The sequence below is a fragment of the Rhinolophus sinicus genome, chromosome 13, assembly GCF_057876585.1.
Source record: "Rhinolophus sinicus isolate RSI-liver-muscle chromosome 13, RSI-T2T, whole genome shotgun sequence".
Taxonomy (NCBI): Eukaryota; Metazoa; Chordata; class Mammalia; order Chiroptera; family Rhinolophidae; genus Rhinolophus; species Rhinolophus sinicus.
Window position 1 is genome coordinate 13,235,487 of NC_142513.1, and position 20,071 is coordinate 13,255,557.

The following is a 20,071-nucleotide window of genomic DNA, read 5'->3' on the forward strand; positions in this document are numbered from 1 at the left end:
AGGGTCTTATATTAATTTTTGCTCCAAAAGATGCATTAGAGCTGATGGTCCTGCTAGGTCTTATTTTTGGGGAAACACGGTAGCAAGGAGAACATCTAAAAGTGAACAGAGAAGGAGGGGAGAATGCAAGAAACAAACAGAGAAGTGGGAAGTAGAGTGACATGAGAGTCTTCAACAGCAATGCTGGAAACTAGATGGCAATGAAACCATGCCGTCAGAATTTGCAGAGGAAGATACTTTCAACCTGGATGTCTTTGCCTGGTCAAACTATCAACCAAGTGCGAGGGGAGAATAAAACCGTTTGCAGAACTGCAAGTTTATTTCCCATCTGCCCTTTCTTAGAAAGCTACTGCCAGATATGCTCCATCCCCACAAAGAAACAAAACAAGAAAGAGGACTAGATGGAATCCAGAAAACAGAGGACCCTTCAGTGAAGAAGAGCAAAGGGATTTGCCAAATAACATTAAAAGGAAGCTTCAGGTGTGAGGAGATACCAAACTCACCCCTGTTAGAATGGCTATTACCAACAAGACAAGTAATCACACGTGTTGGAGAGGTTGTGGAGAAAAAGGAACCCTCATTCACTGCTGGTGGGAATATAGACTGGTACCGCCATGATGGGAAACAGTATGGAGGTTCCTCAAAAAATTAAGAATAGAATTACCATATGACTCAGCAATCCCTCTTCTGGGTATCTACCCCAAAATCTGAAAACATTTATACGTAAAGATGTATGTTCCCCTATGTTCACTGCAGCATTCACTGCAGCATGGTGGCCAAGACATGGAAACAACTGAAGTGTCTTTCAATAGATGATTGGATAGAGAAGATGTGGTATATATACACAATGGAATATTACTCGGCCATAAGAAAAGATGAAATACTGCCATTCGCTACAACATGGATGAATCTTGAGATTATCATGCTAAGCAAAGTAAATCAGACAGAAAAAGTTGAGAACCATATAATTTCACTCATGTGGGATATAAAACTGAAAGCAACAAACAAACAAGATAAACAAACAGAAACTCATCGACACAGACAACAGTATAGTGGTTACCAGAGGGTAAGGGGGGGTGGAGGAAGATGAAGGAGATAAAAGGGGTCAAATATATAGTGACAGAAGGAGACTAGATTTTGGGTAGTGAGCACACAATGGAAGTTACAGATGATGTATTATAGATTGTACATTTGAAACCTATATAATTTTACTAACAAATATCACCCCAATAAATTTAGTAAAAATTTGAAAAAAGAAAAAATAAGAAAACTTCAGGTGACAGCTGTGAGGCCGCCTAGAGAAAGAGTGAATTGGAATGCCGAGTGTCTGACTGTCCACAGAGTGAGTTCAGGTTCTGTGAGGAATGAGCAACCAGAGGAAAGAAAGCACACAAAGAACAAAACCCAAAAACAAAAACTATTCAAGGGATAGATAATTAAAGAACACAGGTTAGCCCATCAGTAAACACCAGTTTACATCATAATAATGTAAAACATGGAATATTGATTTAACCACACTTATTATGGAGCTTTACTGGGACCCCAGGGGAAGGGGAAGAAAACACAGAGGTGTACGAGCACTGAATCCTCCTTGTTCCAAAAAAGAATTGGATCAAGTCTTGAAACTGATGTGTCAGCAATGTTTGACCTACAGCCACATTCCCAGCAGGACACCAGCAGCTGGGGCCTGGAACAGGCTGGTCCTAATATTTGCAGACTTAGTCAGATACAAAGGGAGGCCCCTGCCCAGAGCCCACCACCCTTTTCTTCCCACCTAAACACGGTCCACAGTGTGTGTGTGTGTGTGTGTGTGTGTGTGTGTGTGGTGGCTTGTGTACACATTTGTGTCCAGACCACTTCGTTCGAATGCCCAGCTCTATCCAACCCCCACCCCCATCGACGACACCCTTGGCCACCTCTCAGGGGTGGCAGGGCCTACTCCAGCAGCCGGGAGAACTGGCCACAAGCCCACGTAGGCCCTGGAAATGGAACGTGGTTCAGAAAGGTGGTGTGCTCCAGGTGGCACGTCTCTCTTCGACTCCACGGACCCCTCACCCTGCAGGGAGGGCAGCGGCCAGAGCGGGACCCTTGAAAAGCCAACGGCAGGCAGAGTTCTGTGGCCTCGCCTAAGGCAGCCCCAGTCTGAAGCAACGGGAAGCCCAGCCAAAGCTTCTGACACACCAGTGGTTCTCAGCTGGGGGTAATTCTGCCTTCCAGGGGTCATTTGGCAATGTCTGGGGAGATTTTTGGTTGTCACCCCTGGGGGGGAGGGGTGCTACTAGTATCTAGTGGGTAGAAGCCAGCGACACCGCCAAACATCCTGCAATGCACAGGATAGCACCTCTCCCCGCCCTCTCTTCACCAACAAAGAATTATTTAGCCCCAAATGCCCATAGTGTCAAGGTTAAGAAACCTATGGTACGTGTATGAGGTTGGCAGACTTGGGATTCAGACCCTGACTCTGCCACTGACTCGTTCTGGGATCAATTATTCCACCTCCCTGTGCCTCAGTTTTCTCATTTGTAAATGGGACTAATGACAACTATTTCACAGGGTTGTTGTGATAAATAAAATGGATTCGATGTGTAAAATGCTTGGCACATAGTAGGCCCTCAATAATTGTTATAGATCTTCCTTAGATGGGGCATGAAAGTAGTGCATAAACAATATTTTAAAAAGGATAAACCAGGAAATAGCAGCCTAGGCATATGTATTTGTTAAACAACAGAGGAAATTGCTAAAAGGGTCGAGTGTTTGGTGGGAGCTGGTGGGCATCGGGGACGGGAAGGAGTGGGGAGCAAAGGACAGCCTGTGTGGTTATAAGTTGCGTAATACAGTTTGACTTTTTAAGCTATGTACGCGTAGTACTGAAGCCTTAAAATTGAAGTCAAGGACCTTGAAAATTAACATTCTTCCTCCCATGTAGATGCTAATTGCTGTTATAAAACAGCATGAAATTACTGTGTCGGGGTCCCACAGGCACGATTTGACACTGCTGAGCCCTGCTGGCTCCTGCATGCTCCGTGCACTACAGGGTCCTGCCCTCCCTCCGCCCCCCCCGCCCCCTGCCTTGCCTTGTCCCTCCAGAGCCCCTGTTCATTCTGAGGGCATATTAGTCAGCTTGGGTACCATAACAAGATACCACAGATGAGGGCCTAACCACCATGACCTTACCTAAACCTAATCAGCTCCCACAGGCCCAGCTCTGAATACCATCACATTCGGGGTTAGGCTTCAACGCAGGCATTTTGAGGGGACGTCATTCAGTCTATAGCAGAGGGCAACAGCCAGATCACAGCTGGCCTCTGTGTCCTTTTCCTCTTGACTGGAACCTCTTCGAAGTGGTTTCTCTAACTGCTTCACAGCGGCAGTCTCCTGCCCAGGACTCTGGCTGACCCCTTCTTGTCCCTCGAAGGGAGTATTAAACTCACGGTACGGTGGGGGCACTCAGCGCGTGTAATTGGTGGGGCCGAGTGAGCCAGAAATCAACTTTCATTGTGTTAAGCCACCAAGTCGTCAGGAGTTGCTGCCGTTACCGCAGCAGAGCCTAGTAAATTCTGACTAGTAAGTACCCCATACAAACAAGTGTAACTTCTGGTGTGGATATTAAATACCAACAATAATAAATTACTGTTCTAAGCACTTGAGATGTGTGAGCGCGTTACTCACAACATCCCTTTGGAAAGGAGGCTGTGTTACTATCCCCAAGTTGTATGTGAAGAGACAGAGAAGGTCACAAACTTGGCCCAGGTTCCCAGGACCTGTAGGCAGCAGCGTGGGTAGTCTCCCAGGCAGGCTGGGTCCCACACCTTCCTCCCTCCTCACCATCACCCACACTGCATCTTCAGACCGAATGATGGCGTTCCAGCATCTGCTGGGTTTGGGGTTATTTGTTTGGGGCAATTGGGAGAGCAGAGCTAAGTGATCACGGAGACGTTGGGCAATTTTTAAAAAAAAATCCCGAATCTATAATAGCATGTCAGATCTTTTTTTGCATATGATTCTTCCAAACTTTCTGGTCTAATATGGACACTTGTATGGGGCCCTTGAGGGAGGGATTATGACTGGTGATTTTAGGACCAGCCATGCCTTCCTTCTGGGGTGGGCGGCTCAGCCTTTGCCCAGGCCATGCCTCCTGGGAGAGTTCCAATGCACCTGTGTGTGGGGGGGTGGGGTGGGGGGTGGGGAGCAATGAGATGGAGGAATCTGAAGCAGACGCTTGACAGCAGGAAGGGCAAGTGGGTTTGGTCCCTGGGCCAGCCCCTTGGACAGTGGGCAGGTTGTGGGCAGGATCTAAGGGTCTTCACAATGTCAGGGGCACTACTGTAGGGTCCAGACAATCACGTGTGGTGGGCCCAGAATACAACCTAGCCTTGGCAGATTGGGGGTGGCACGGCTGCAGGGGTACCCGGTCCACTAGGAGGCTGTGGGAAACCAGGGTGGCAGCTTTGGGAGCACAGGGGCTGGTGGGGACATCTGTGGCAGACGCTTCGGTGTTTTTATGGCAGGTGTGGCACTGGGCTCTTGGTGGCTCCATGGGTGTGGCTATCACCATCGCAGACACTGTTCCCAGGGGAGAGGATTTCTTTGTGAACACACGGGAGCCTCAATTTCCCCTTGGGCCAGGCTTAGGTTGGTTTCAGGGGCTGAAAGCCTTGCAATTGCAGGTAGGGCCGGAGCGAGTGAAAGAAGCCCATTACCGATGTGGTCCCACTGTGCTCAGTTGATATCTATCACAGGTCCATTTCCCTAGATGGAGCCCAAGGCAGGGATTCTGGTTCAAGTGACTTACCAGGGATGTGCTCAGGAGGGGCGGGAGGTAGTCGGGGCAGGTGGGGAAATTGCTGAGCAAGGATGTGCTGTTGCAGCTGGTGACCTGCTATAGCCCGATCCCGCTGGGGGCGCTGGAGCGGGAATGGTACCACAGAGCTGGCTGCTGCATTGTTTGGCCGTTAGCTGAGGGCAGTTCTGGGGGGGCTGGGGCACCCCGTCCCAGTCAAGGGCAATGACTCAGACAAAGTGGGCAGCTGTGAACAGTGAACAACCAACATTCAGGAGCTGGGGTTGGGCAGGGGCCAACAAAGGGACCAGTAACACTGTTGTGGGCGTGGTCTATTCTGCGGCCTTGAGATCAGAGTTCCCGTACCTTCCACTGACCACTGGCTCTGTTCCCAGTCTCTGGGGCCACACTCACTTGGCAATGCCCTGACATCTGTAGGCGGGGTATTTAGACTCTGTGTGGGCGTCTCTGAGTGTCCCTTGCGGCTGAGCGCTCAGCCTTGGCAGGTGGACATTCCCAAAGGACTCCGGAGCTCCTGGTGCAGCAACCAGAGGACAGGTGGGAGCCTCCACCTGCGAAACAGTGACCGATAGCCTCACATTCTTGTTATTTTAGGCTGTCTGCATTGCACCTGATGACGCTGCTTTTTCCGATGTAGAAGCAGGAGTCGAATATTAAATGGCCTGAGTCATCACCGTGTTCCTGACAAGCTCTGCGTAGGAAGGAAATTGTAACCCTGTGAAATATTTATGCTTCGCATTGCAGGGACGCTACTGACATGACAGCACGTTGTTTTGTTTGTTGGTTTGGTTTTCTCTTTTCTTTTTCCAGCATGGATTACATACTGCCCTTCAGTGAGGAAACTGCTCCCAGAGAAACTGTGTGCCACCCCAAGGTCTAGGTTACCTCAAAATAGCTGTGTCACGGGCCCAACGGTGACAGCCTCCTAATGCGTCCCTACACTGGACAATTGTTATTTTTCTAGGTACATTTAAAAGAGTCACAAAATTATTACTATATTTTTTAAGTGTTACTACCTGCATGGCCAGCACCCATCCCCATAACCCCTCTTATTCATCACGAGAACCCTATGTGTTTGTGCCATTACTAGCCTATTTCATAGATGGCAAAACTGAGGCTGGGGAGGCCCTGTCATCCACACAGACCCTCAAGGGCAGGTAAATGACAGGTAAGACCTTACCTGAATCTGACTGACATCAGAGGCTCTGTCCTGGCAAAGCCATCACCAAATGCCACTTTTGGAGACCTGGCCTTGGCTTACGAAGGGCAAAAAGAGACAGACTTTTTTCAACTTTTCAGAAGTTTTATTATAAAGAAATTTGAGAGAAGCACTGGGCACTGAGCCAGACATTTGCCAGAGCCAGGAAACAGCTGCAAACAACATGAAGAACCCAAATCAAACTCCAAAACCACGCACACTTTATGATAAACTGCCTTTCTGTTCTCAGGTTTTCTTTGTAAAGAGACAAAAGTTGTCATTGGCAATTTTAAATAGGTGGACATATGGTTTAAAAAAAAAAAGCGCAACGCCTCCAACTGTGGCTATAAATTGTCCAGCTCTTGCTCTACAGATGATGAAACGGTTTGACAGCCGCTTTTATGCACGTCTCCCTTAAGATAAAACTTAAAAAACAATGTGCTAAGGGTCATATAAAATGCTTTTTACCTTAAAGGAAACTACTTTCGCCCCCCCCACACAAAATAATCTTACAGTTGTCTTCAGCACAGTTCTAAAACACTTAGTCAACTACTTACACGGAGTCAGCAGTTTATATAGGTTTCATAATCTCTTGTTCACACTGTAAAACCACATTTGCACATCTGTGGCTGGACTGGCCCCTGCCCCATGCATCGGGGGTGGGTTTCCGTTGGTAAGCGACCCCTCCAGGGGCAGCCCACGTGACCTGGGCTGGGGCCAGATGTCCAGACATAGGGTGTGGTGTGCAGGACGAGGAGCGGGGTCCACAGTAACCCTGGAGCAAGCAGGTCAGGGGGCAGAAGGTTCCTGCAGGTTCTTTGGGCTGGCGGTGGGCGGTGGGCTGCCTCTGCAGTCTGGTAAGAGGTCGAGGACGAGACTCAGCCTTGGCACATTGGCGTGTCACTGCTCTCTCTTGAAGGTCACCCTGCTTCCTGCCAAGGCCTCTTTCCTGCTGTGGGCCCTTCCAGCAGCCTCAGGGAGGAGAGGGGAGGCGGGATTAGGTGAGGTAGAGAGATTTATCCCTGGGGAGCAGGCTGTGGGAGAGAGGAGGGTCTGTCAGAGCCGATGGGACCCCACCTGGTCCCACGGGCTCTCAGGGGCCTGGACACAGGGCCTGGCGTGTATCAGGACACCTGCTCACTAGCCCTCAGGCCCACCCTGGATGCAGCTGCCCCTCTGAGGATAAATGAGGGGCTTTGCTGGTCCTCTCCTGACTGCCTACCAGGCAGAAGCGAACACCGTCTTGGAATCCCAGCAAAGGATCCCCCCCACCCCCGCTGGTCCTCAGACTTGGGGGTAAGGTGGGGAAGGCGGAACTACTCTGTCCTTCCAATGCCATCATCGGTCTCAGATCATTTTTTAAGTCATAGTGTAAATTTCAAACAGAATTAAAGGAGGACAGGTGCTGTTTCTGTTTTTAAAATAGGGTACTCATTTGTAACAACATAGATCACACTTGAGGGCATTATGCCAAGTGAAATAAGTCAGAGAAAGACAGGTGTTGTACGATCTCACTTATATGTGGAATCTAAAACAACAAAACCAAAAAGCAAAATCCCAAAAACCCGAGCTCATACCTACAGAGAACAGATTGGTGGTTGCCAGAGGTGGGGGTTGGGAGTGGGCAAAATGGGTGAAGGGGGTCCAATGGTACAAACGTCCAGTTATGAAATAACTAAGTCCTGGGGATGTAATGTACAGCATGGTGACTACAGTTAATAAAATACTCTATTGTATATTTGAAAATTGCTAAGAGAATAAATCTTGAAAGTTCCCAAGAAAAGAAAACTTATTACTACATGTGGTGATGGATGGTAACCAGACTTATTGTGGTGATCATGTCACAATACATATCAATATTGGATCATTATATTGGACACCTGAAACTAACATAATCTTGGATGTCAATGTTACCTCAATTAAAATACATACACGAAATAGGGCACTGCTGCAGTCGGACCTCCCTGTTGGGGGGAAGCTCTGACAATCTGTGATGGTCCGTTCAAGGCCCCCCACCCCAATACCCTGACTTTGGGGAAGGGAAACTGTGGTGAGGGGGAAGGGCTGTGGGGGGAGGGTCTGTCCCTGCCCTGAGTATGGGAGAGGGAATCCCTGCTGAGCTGAGTCTCCCACCCAGGGAAACCTCCCTAGGCACGTGAGAAGTGGGGGCACATGCCATGTTTGCTTGCTCACTGGTGGGCTTGGCAAGATGAGAGCTGAGAGGCCGACAGCTAGGGATAGGGGCCAGGGGCGCCCGGCGGCAGAGATGGCCACCTGTCCACCAGACATTAGTGCCCCACTGTCCATGATGTGGAGCTGTTGCTGGGACAGCAGCTCAGCACTATTATTTCACAGGTGTGGCCGTGGCATTAGTTCTTGTCAGGGAAATGGGAGCTGAGGCTTGTGGGTGAAGAAACAAGTGTGCCCTCTGCTTTCTTCTTCCGCTGGCTGAAACGAGGAAGTGCCATGCCAATCCAGGAAGACTTCCTAGAGGAGGGGCATTGAGCGCCAGACTGAAAGGCTAAGGGTGCAGGACAGGAGAGGAGGTGCAGAGGTTAAGGCCCACAGGAGGACCAGGGAGGAGACAGGTGGCCGTGGAGTCTGCCTGTGAAGGGGAACGTTGGGCTGCAGGGCTGGTGGGGTGCCACTAGGTGTGTGAGCCCTTGGGTTTACCAGCTGGCCCCCTTCTCCTCGGCTGCCTGAACACCGCTGGCGCCCCACGCTTTCCCATGCTCCCAGCTGCCCTGTGCTCCAGAGCAGCCCTTGGCAGAATGGGACCTGCCTTGCCCAGGGGGCTACATTCCCTGGGGTGTGGAGAGCCACAGCCATGGCTGGTGGACACGGGGTACAGACAGCCCTAACCTCAAGGTCTGTGGTGTCAGCCCTGCCCAGAGCTCCTGGTGGGATCACAGCCTGATGCTGGTCTCCAGCTGAGACCAAACCTCGCTCAGCTCCTTCCCCTGCGCTGTCCTGTTGCCCTCCTTCCCCTCTCCTTTCTGCAAGCTCGCCCTCAACACATCATCAGGGACACTCACATCCTGCTGCCTCAGGCTCTGCTTCTAGGGAACCTGACCAAAGACAGAGGACCTATCTGTGAAGCACCGTGAAAGCACTTATGAAAACACCAGCATGGAAGACAGAACAAGACCGAAGACACGCCTCAGGGTCCCAAGCGGGCCTTGGCACCAGACCAGCCGAGTCCTTCTGGGGCCCTGCTTTGCTCTGTGTCCTCTTCTGAAGACCGCAGGCACCCTGTGTCCCTGAGGGGCTCCTGCAGGGCTGACAGCGACTCTCAGGGCCCTCCCCTGGTCCATATCCTTCCCGCCTCTTTCCCCTCCCTCGTCCCCACTCTAAGGCAGCACCGGTGAGGACCGACCTGCAAGTGGTGATGCCACACTCCCCACTGGGGTAACTGCTGTCCCAGTCTCCGCTGTTTGTGGGGTTGGATGGCCCAGGTGAGCGGGACCCGGAGCCGCTGGGGAACTCGGAGATGTGAGGGAAATCCTGCCAAGGAGGAAGGAGGAGGCGGGTGAGCACAGGAGGGAGAATGGGGTGCACGCCTCAGGCAGCAACAGGGGCCCAGGTGCTCACAGAGACACTTCCTCTGGCTTGCACAAAGTCTCCATCCTGCCTCTGCCTAGAATGCTTCCTTATTCCCCAGTAGAGCGCCTTTGGTTTTGAAAAATTCAGCCCTTGTACTAGTTACGTCAGCGGGTAAAGGACTTTGCTTTCAGTGCCTTTCCTTTTTGGGGACTCAGTTTCCCAATCTGCAAAATGGAGTTGCTGTGTGAATGACCTTGGAATGGTGTCTGCGGAACAATTAGTGGGGTCAGGCCTCCAAGGCTTTGGGGACAGCCAGGGGCTAGGGATGATCTGGTAGAAGTGGCAATGGCCTCAGCCCTTCAGGATAGAGAGCAGAAGTGGACAGAGGATGAGACAAGTAGGGCCTGGAAGAGCCTAAGAATCTGAAAAATCTGTCTGGTAACTTGTGAACTGGTGGCTGCAGCCAGCACATCTCAGATAAGATGTACCAGACCCATTGTGCTGATGTGGTAACTGAGGCTCGGAGAGAGAAGGTGCCTCGGCTGCAGCAACACAGCTGGTGAGTGGCAGGTACATGAAATCCCAAGCTGCCGCCCCTCTCCACAAGGGGTCCCAGAAGGGCTCGTTCCCACTCATCCCTGCTTACCTGTGGCCCTGGAGGTGAGGGGCTCATAGCCAGCTGCACCTGGAGTGCCATGGGAGTGGGCAGGACAGGAGGCTGGGTGGCTGGGGACATGCTGACGGGAGGACTGAGGAGGGCGCCCTGGGCGTGGGGGGGCAGTGGCAGTTGCTGGTGCAGCGGGGGGCTGAGTGGGAAGGAGGGTGGCGGCGGGGGGGACGCGCTGAGGCCTGGCAGCAGCGACTTGGAGCCCAGCGTCCGGGCCAGGCTGGCGGGGGAGGCACCACTGCGGAAGGCCTGCAGGTCCGACGGCGTCAGGAAAGAGGCCAGGCCTGGCATGGCATACATGGGCTGCTTGGGCGGGAGCATTTTGGCTGGCGGGTTGGCCTGAGTGCTCTTGGTCTCACCCTGGTCTGGGGAGCTCTGGAAGGAGACAGACACCAGTCACTGGAGAAGACAAGAGAAGCCAGAACTTGGGCCGTGTAACCCACTGATACGGCCCCAGGCTGGCTCTCTGGCCCCTTGGGGGAGAGCTGTGGACTAACCAGACAGACATAACTCAGGGTGCTAACTGCTCTTGGCTCTGACCATCCGACCACCCCCTGCTTTAATCCATGGGGTGCCCTGCTCATAGGGGAACCCATGCTCCTCGGCTTGGCCAGTGAGCCAGCATCATCCAGACGGGTCTTCTTCCATTGAAGCTCCTCCCCAGCCTCTGTGCCTTTGCATATGCTGTTCCCTTGACTGGGAGCACCGTCTTTGCTTGGCCCTGGCCCAACCCAGATGCCATGTCCTCTGTCATAACTTCTGGACAACACCCTTACCCCTCCTTGGGCCACACGTCAGCGCCACGCTGAGCCTCCTGTGCTGCTGGTGTTGATGGAAGAGGCAGATAGTGTGGACAAGTTTGAGGAGTGGCAAAACTGGGTTTGATCCTAGTACAGCCAGCTAGCGTGCTGGATAATTACAGGCAAGTTGCTTAACCCCGGAGTCTTGGTGTTCTTGTTGGAAGAACTGGATGAAATGTGATGCCTACAAAGTGGCCAGCATGAGTCTGGCACACAGTAGATGCACTGGAGAAGTACCACAGTGGTCGTATCCATCCTTTCCAAGACCTACGGTGTTGACCACTCCCGTGGGCCTCAGTTCCTGCTCCACCCCTCAAGTGGCCCCACTCTCGTCAGGCTGTGCCTAGGATTCCAGGTATTACCTTGGAGACAAGGCTAGCCCTGTAGGCTGCCAGAGCCTTCAGATATTCCTTCTTTGCTGCTTCGGTCTTCCTCTTGTAGGCCTGCAAGACACAAGACAGGGGCAGCATTGGGGAGAGGGTACGTGCTCAGCCCAAGGTCACACATCTGGGAGCTGGCATGTGCCTGTGACCTAGTTCTGCTCCCTGTTCCCCCTGGAGGCCCTTGGTAGGGGCCACAGGCATATGGTAAGTGGGAGAGAAAAGGTCTAGTCTGGACCCCAGACTCTGAGATTTGGAGGGACAGATACACGGAGATGCCCTCATCTAACAGATGAGGAAGCAGAGGCCCAGGACAGTTAAGTCTCTAGTGAACGCAGCAGAATTGGAAGGGGCCTAACTCCCCAGCTTACAGATGGGCAAACTAAGCCCTGTAAAGACCTCTTCAAGAGCCTCCAGTTCCAGAGGCTGGGCCAGACCTTCCAAGTCTGTCATTGGCTCCAGGACCTCAAAGCCTCGGGGATGACGGCCCAGGAAGGGATGGAGACTCACCTGCTTCTGTTCCTCTCCCAAGCTGTCCCACATGGAGGCCACGATTTTGGACACATCCCCGAAGGTGGCGCTGGGGTTCTGTCCCTTGATGGTGGCCTGAGTGTCTCTGAAGAAGAGCGCGTAGGCTGACACTGGCTTCTGCGGCTCATTGGGGTCCTTCTTCTTCTTCTTCTTTGGGTTCTTGGCCTTTTTTCCTGGGTCAGTTGAGGGTCTCTTTTCTCCTGACATCTGCCCGGGTGAGAGGAGTCAGAGAATTTGAGAAGCCCAGGACCTCCTGCCAAAGGGGTCCCACCCCAGCCTTAGGCAGAGCTGGTCTTTCCTCAGCAGGCCTAGCCCATGCTTGTCAGGCCCTATTCACACACCAGCAGTGACTGGGGCTGGCCACCATCCTAGGCTCAAACATGGGCACGTGGGCCAAACTGTGGGGCTAACGACACCCTAGGTGGAGGAAGCAATGGACAGGCAGACACAGAGAGACAGACAGACACACACACGCACACACACATACCCTCCCTAGACAGGAGCCCTGGGTTTTTTGTTTAACTCATTAATGACAATTGGCACGCTGATAAAATTGATTCGAAGAAATACAAGAGAAAGAGAAACTGGTCAATGTCCTAGAGAGCAATAAAATGATCAGTTTTGGGGCTTAATTTAATCTTTTCTACTGGACACAAGTCATTTGCATCTCTACAGGGAAAAATCAATTTGCCTTGTAATCAGACAAAAATCGCTTACATCTCTATCACCTTTCCCCTGCATTAACCTTTACAGAGTATAAACTGTCCTAATCAATAATGAAGAATGAATCAAAACAAAGTCACTTAACCTCTCTGTGCCTCAGTTTCCCTATCGGCCAATCCGAGATAATAATGGCACCGACCTCAGGAGGCCGTGATGAGATTACATGCCATCAATGCTGACTATGTGCTTAGAACACAGGCCCATGGGAAGTGTTTGCCAAATGCAAAAGAAAAGGAAAACCTCCTCCTGCCTGGCCTATGGTACAGACAAGTTACTGTGAGGATGGGGCTGGACCAGGCTCCCGAGGCCCCCATCGCAGCCGAGAGGTCAGGGTCTCTGCTAGATGGCGGCCAGGCCTCTCTGGGGCCACCATGTGGAAAGGGGTAGGAGGCCTTGTGAAGAAGAAAGGGAGGTAGGAGGTTTGGGATCAAGTCTTGATTCTACCACTAGCTCATTGGGAGATTCTCGGCAAGCACATCCCTCCCTGGCCCCTCTGGGCCCTGTGTTTGCCGCCCCAGTAAAATAAGATGCCCTCCAACAGGAAGGGAGATTTGGAGTCAGTACCAAGAAAGGCATGGAGCCTCGGCAGCTGGGGAGCTCTCATCCTGACATGTGCTTGAAGAGGCAGGACCACCCCTGGCTCCAGGGATGCTGGGCAGGCCAGCCATGTCTCCAAAGTTGGGGTGGGGTCATTCGTGCCACCCCATCAGTGCTGCCCAGAGGCGCCCTCTACTGGACCACACATTTTTGTCAGAGTATTTTTCCCCTAAAAGACCATATTGATCACAAGACGTGACCCTGGGGACCTTGACAATACCATCAATGCCACTGAAATGAAGCACTGGCCATTCAGAAATAAGATTTCACCATTTTCCCCCCTAGAAATGTCTTTCTCCCTTTTAACCCCAGCAAAGAGGGAGTATAACTGGAGTCACCCTGTTTCCCCGAAAATTAGACCTAGTCAGACAATCAGCTCTAAGGTGTCTTTTGGAGCAAAAATTAATAAAAGACCCGATATTATGATATGATATGATGTGATATGATATGATATGATATGATATATGATATGATATGATATGTTATATAAGACCTGGTCTTATATTATAGCAAAATAAGACCAGGTCTTATATTAATTTTTGCTCCAAAAGACGCCTTAGAGCTGATTGTCCGGCTAGGTCTAATTTTCGGGAAACACGTATACTCTTTTAGTCTTTTCTAGAGGTAGGTGATGCTCATTTCCACGCAGGGCTCATCCTTCTGCTGAGGGGAGGACATTTTAAGGCTTTGCACCTCCACCCTACATACCTTGAAATGGGCTTCAGACTCCTCCTCCTGAGTTGAGCTGGAGGGTGATGGGGTCGCTGACTTGCTCCCCGGGGGCGATGGGGAGCTGTGGGTGATGCCACTCCGGATGCCCATCTGAGAAATGAGCTGGGACTGGCTGAGGGCGCTCATGTGGCTGGTCAGCATGGCCGGGCGGCCCAGAAGGGGCCCTGGCCGGCCCGAGTCATAAGCAGCAACCTCCGAGTGGACCATCTCCTGGATCTGAAAGAGGACAGGGCATTTTGAGTTAGAAAGGACCTGCCTTGCCACAGCATCACATTCATATGTGAGACTCGGAGGAAGATGAGAAGTGGAGGGCGGCCGGCTCCACCCTGCGCTGTGGTTTCCTCCTGGATCCCTGACAGGTGAGCGTCCAGGCTATTCTGAAGCCTGCATGATTTGTTCGGCGCACCTGTGGGGGGCCCATGGCTCCTTGACAGTTTGCCATTCACCCTGGACAGATGGTTAGCATTTCAGCCCTTGCTAGAGAGCTCATTCCAGCTGTGAGCATTATGATACGGAGTCTTCTTTCTGGAACACGGTGTTTCTCTGCATTTACTCACTATGCAGCATCATAGCAAAGAGCACAGATGCTGGAAGCCAGCTGTGTTTTGAATCAGCCACTTATAAGCTGGGTGACTTTGGCCAAGTTAGTTAACCTCTCTGTGCCTCAGTTTCTTCATCTGAAACATGTGGGTAATAATTAAACCTACCCTCTAGGGTTGTTAAGGATGAAATGTGCTTGGCACATAGTGAGCCCTGTATTGTCTAAGGGCTTGTTAAATACATAGAATAAATAAATCCCTTAAGAAAGTTTTGCATTTTTCTTCCTATAGGTCAGTAATTTTCTTGTTAACTATTGCCTGTGATGTTTTCTAACTGGGTATTTTTGGAACATAAGAAAGCTGCTGATTTTTACATACAGGCATTTGTCATACTAGTGTGTACTTTTCACCTAGACATTATATATACACACAAACACACAAATCTGTCCAGTGAGTCATACCAATCTTCATACTCATAATTATTTTTATTTCCTCTGCATCTGTGGTTATTTCCCCTTTCTAGTTACTCTTGTCAAGTATCTGTTTTCCTCTCACTTTTTCTTCTTTAGGCAAGCTCATGGGTTTTCTATTTTATTATGTGGGATTTTTTTTTCTCTTCAAAAGAATCAAATCTCAAATTTGATCACTTCTTCTCCTCTGTTTTCTATTTCTTTAATATCTAATTTGATCTTTATTAACCTCTTCCTCAGATTTTAAAGATTTATTATTGCTGTCCCCCGCAGTTTTGAGTTGCATTTTTAATTCATTATTTTCATTCTCAGTTTTTAGTGTAGGTTTAATGCTATGAATTCTCCTTTGAGCATGACGTTAACATTTCTCATAGACTTCACCATGTAAGATTTTTGTTATTCTTTTTTATGTCTATATTTTTAAATTTCAATTTTAATTTCTTCTTTTATCCAAGTGTTGTTTAAGAAGAGTCTGAAGTTTCTAAGAGGTTAGTTTTGTTTGTTTCTTTTCCTTTTGCTACTAATTTCTAGTAACAAAAGTGATAGAAGAATATGGTCTGTATGTGCACTTTTGACAATTTATTACAGTTTCCTTTGGAACCCAAATATGTTTATATTTTGTATATATTCCATAGCATTTAAAAACAAAGGGTAAGCTGTGTTTGAAGATTAATCTATGTGTACAACATTTATCTATTTGATCAGTGGTGACTATATTGTTTTGATTCCTTTCTTACTTTCTGGCTCTTTAATCTGACACAGACTATCTAGGTTACCTATAAAAATAGGTTGCTTTCATCAAAATCTCCCTTTAATGCTTAAAGTTTTTGTCTTGGGAATTTGATGTTGATCTTTATTGTAGAAAGAAAATTGGCAATTATTTCTTCATTATGGAGTGAACTTTAATATTATTATAAAGTGTCTCAATTTTTATCTCATTTTTGCCTTGAATTCAGTGGAGTCTGATACTAACATTGCTATGCTTGCCTCTGTGTGTGTGTGTGTGTGTGTGTGTGTATGTGTGTGTATTGTTTGACTTCATCTTGCATGTTTTCAGTTTCAAGAAACTTTCTTTTTATGTTTCCATTTTTTAAGGTTATATTTGTCAAATGGTGGTGGTGGTGTTTGTGTTATGGTCAGCTTTAGAAAAAGAACCGAGATGTTTCCTTTTTTCTTTATGTCCTGGAACAGTACAAATAACATAAAAATTAAATTTTCCTTAGAGAAATGAAAGAGTTTAGATATAAAACTATCTGAGGCCCAGTGCTTCTTGAAAGGTTGATTTTCACAATATTTTCCATGGTTAATAGGTCTATTTTCGTTTCCATATTCTCTTGAGTTTGTTCTGGTAAATTATACATATAGTTAGAAAATGGTCTACTTCAGATTTTAACACTAAAAGCTTTTAACTGTAGGATAATATGGGACTATAATAACTGGGATAATATTATCATATTTCTAACCTACTCTATGGTTTTTGTACTTAAATCCCTATTCACAATTGTAATATTGTGAATGCATGTTTTTACATTTTTCCTTTCTCAAAGGTTTATATATTTTTAACTGTCTATCCAAAGAATCACTTCTTATATTTAAAAAAATCAATTTGATGACTTTTCTAATCATTAATTAATTAATCACAAATTAACTGAATTCTTCTTTCTTCTCTATTAAATTTGACCTCAGGTACAATGTGTTTCTTTTATCTAGCTTTTCAAATTAAATGATTTATTTTTACAGTTTCTTTTTTAATCCCAGAAAGACCTAGGGCAGGGGTTCAAACAAGGACAATTTTGCCATGTAGGACACATGTGACAATATCTGAAGACGTTTTTGGTTTACACCACTGGTGTGTGTGTGTGAGGGGGCGTCCTACTGGCCTCTAGTGGGTAGAGGCCAGACATACTGCTAAATACCCTCCAATGCACAGGACATCCCCCCAAAAGAATTATGTACCCCAAAATGTCAATAGTGCTGAGGTTGAGAAACCCTGCTCAATAACTATGATTTATTTCCCCTGAGGAGAATTTTAGCTGCATGATATAAATATTGAAAAAATATTCCACACTGAAGATTTGATTTTCTTTTTCACTCTAAAGTTATTTGGAAAAGGGTCTTTATTTAATGTATCCTTTTGTTATTGTGATCAGAGGACATGACTCCTAGAATTCTCTCTCTTTGGTAGTCAGGTTTTCATTATGGCTTAGGATATAATTCATTTTTGTAAAACTTTCATGTACATCTGAAATGCTGTTTACTCTGTAACATACATATTTCTCTATGTGTCTATTCAATAAACTGTTTTGACTGCTTTGCCTATGAAATCGCGAGAAAAATGAGTTAAAACCTCCCACTGCTATTGTGTTCCCATCAGATTCCTCAGATAAATATTGATGTGACAATATTCATCCCCATACATGTCCCAGAATGCTATATTTTCATTATGGCTTCTCCTTTTTTATATAAAAAAAAAGCATCTTTGCCTCAATTAATGTGGCTGTCTTAAATCCTGCTTTGTCTGATCATGGTGCTCTTTATTTTCCCACTGTTTTCTTTTTGTCCTGCGTCACTTTAAGTGAGTATCTGGTAAACAGCATATAGGTAGATTTTGGTCCTGAATTCTTAATATATTGTGAACTATATATTTTACTATTCTATAAATCATGAAGAAACCTGAGACATAGACCTAAAGGGAACTGTTTTAAAGAGTAGGTTTTTAAAAACAATTCAATTAAAAAATGGGCGGAGGACTTGAAGAGATATTTTGAAGACGTGCCAATGGCCAGCATGTACAGGAGAAACAGCCCAACGTCACTGATCCTCAGGGAAATGCAACTCAAAATTATGAAATATGAGCGTCACACCTGTTAGAATGCCTATGGTCAAAAAGACAAGAGCTAACGTGTTGGCAAGGGTGTGAGAAAAGTGGGAATGTATACTGGTACAGCCGCTATAGAAAACACCCCAGAGGTTCCTCAAAAAATTGAAAATAGAACTACCATATGACCCAGCAATCCCACTTCTGGGTATTTATCCAAAAGAAATGAAACCACGACCTCAAAGAGACATCTGCGCCCCGGCGTTCATTGCAGCATTATTTATCATAGTCAAGGCATGGAAACAACCGAAGTGGCCCTAAACAGACGAATGAATAAAGAAAAGGTGGTTTGTATATACTATGTTATTCAGCCATGAAAAAGAAGAAAATCTTGCCTTTTGTGACAATATGGGGGGACCCTGAGGACATTACGCTTAGTGAAATAAATCAGACAGAGAAAGACAAATACTGTATATTCTCACTTGTAAGTGGGATCTAAAAAACGGAAGTCAAAGAAATAGAGAGTGGAGTGGTGGTTGCAGGACGGGGCAGGGGTGAGATGGGTAAAAGTGGTCAAAGGGTACACACTTCCAGCCCTATGATGGATAAGTTCTAGGATTCTAATAATGAACAGCATGGTGACTATAATTAACAATACTGTATTATGTACTTGAAAGTTGTTAAGAGAGTGATTCTTAAAAGTAATCACCACACACACACAAAGGCAATTATGTGAGGTGAAGGACGTGTTAACTAACCTACTACTGTGGTACCCATTTCATGGAGCAAACCATCACACTGTCCATGTTAAACTTACATGTGTTACGTGTCCGTCATCTCTCAATAAAGCTGGAAAAGAATGTTTTTAAACTCAAAAAAAAAAAGAAAAAAGAGTAGGTTTTAAAATCTGTTCTCTAAATATCCCTCTTTCCTCTCCAACACGGACGAGCTATGACAATTAAGTTCGTGAACTTGTTGCAACGATGTTGCTAGCCTTTTTTGATATCAGAGGGATTATTCATTATGAATTTGTACCAACTGGACTAACAGTTCACCAAGTTTACTATTTGGAAGTGCTGAAAAGGCTGCGTGAAAAAGTTAGAAAACCTGAACTTTTCGCCAACAATTCCTGGCTCTTGCATCATGACAATGCACCAGCTCACACGGCACTGTCTGTGAGGGAGTTTTGAGCCAGTAAAACAAATAACTGTATTGGAACACCCTCCCTACTCACCTGATCTGGCCCCCAATGACTTCTTTCTTTACCCAAAGAGAAAGGAAATATTGAGAGGAAGACATGTTGATGACATTCAGACATCAAGGGTAATACAATGACACCTCTGATGGCCATTCCAGAAAAAGAGTTCCAAAATTGCTTTGAAGGGTGGACTAGGTACTGGCATCGGTGCATAGTTTCCCAAGGGGAGTACTTCGAAGGTGACCGTGGTGATATTCAGCAATGAGGTATGTAGCACTTTTTCTAGGGTGAGTTCACGGAACTTAATTGTCTGACCTTGTACACACTCTTCCTTCCATGAATTTTCAGCAAGAATCTGACATTATTTCCTTAAGGGCAAATTGGCCTTGAGGCTCTGTGTTTAGGACTTGTTTGTTTGTGGGTTTTTTTTCCTTCTCAGCTGCCTGCTTTAGAATTGTTCAACCAGATATTCCTGACTCAGTAATTGAATATATTGCCAACATGTCATAATGGCAGACTTTTGAATTTTTGCAATTCTGGTGTGTGATGCTTTCAAAGTTGTTCTAATTTGCACTGTCCTAACTCTTAGAGAGATAGAACACCTTTTCATAGGTTTCCTGGCCATTTGGGTTTCTGTTTATATTGCTGTTGGGAGTATAATCTAGTTAGATAAACACCTTAGGAAGCAACTGACAATCCCCAGTTTGTTGAAGATTTGCTCATCTTATAAACCTAACAATCCTACTCCAAGATATTTACGGTACTATGCAGAAGTTAACCATGTGCACAAGCAGACATATAACTGCAGGGAAATTTTAAAGATTTTGAAATGGGCAAAGGACTAGCCTTTCAATGGAACGCTGGGTATTGGTAGAGGATTCTGGGGTTATCTGTTTCAAGAGAAATGTTTGCTTTTGTCTTTAATGAGGGTATTTGATAACTTTGTAAGCTGTAGAAAAATGATATTAGTGCAACTTATTTTTTATCATTAAAGTTTTTTAAATTGTGGTAAAATATACATAATATAAATTTTACCATCTTCACCATTTTGAAGTGTGCAGTTCAGTGGCATTG

The 20,071-nt window shown here is 47.1% G+C and overlaps 1 protein-coding gene across 7 annotated transcripts in view; it reads right to left on the reverse strand.

Annotated features, from left to right (window-relative positions):
• Positions 1–6,083: 6,083 nt before the first annotated feature.
• The window catches only part of TOX2 (TOX high mobility group box family member 2), a 124,533-nt gene continuing 110,545 nt past the window's right edge, over positions 6,084–20,071 (reverse strand). For 4 of the 7 annotated variants that reach the window (XM_074317666.2, XM_074317665.2, XM_074317664.2 and 1 more), the window contains 6 exons: positions 13,949–14,188; positions 11,900–12,127; positions 11,372–11,452; positions 10,189–10,584; positions 9,376–9,503; positions 6,090–7,033 (listed from right to left, as the gene is read on the reverse strand). In XM_074317666.2, the coding sequence (XP_074173767.1) occupies positions 6,997–7,033; positions 9,376–9,503; positions 10,189–10,584; positions 11,372–11,452; positions 11,900–12,127; positions 13,949–14,188 (1,110 nt within the window). In that variant the 3' untranslated portion in view covers positions 6,090–6,996. Of the gene's footprint in view, positions 7,034–9,375; positions 9,504–10,188; positions 10,585–11,371; positions 11,453–11,899; positions 12,128–13,948; positions 14,189–20,071 lie in introns of all 7 variants that reach the window. The other 3 variants (XM_019748740.3, XM_019748764.3, XM_088789119.1) reach the window with 2 other exon arrangements.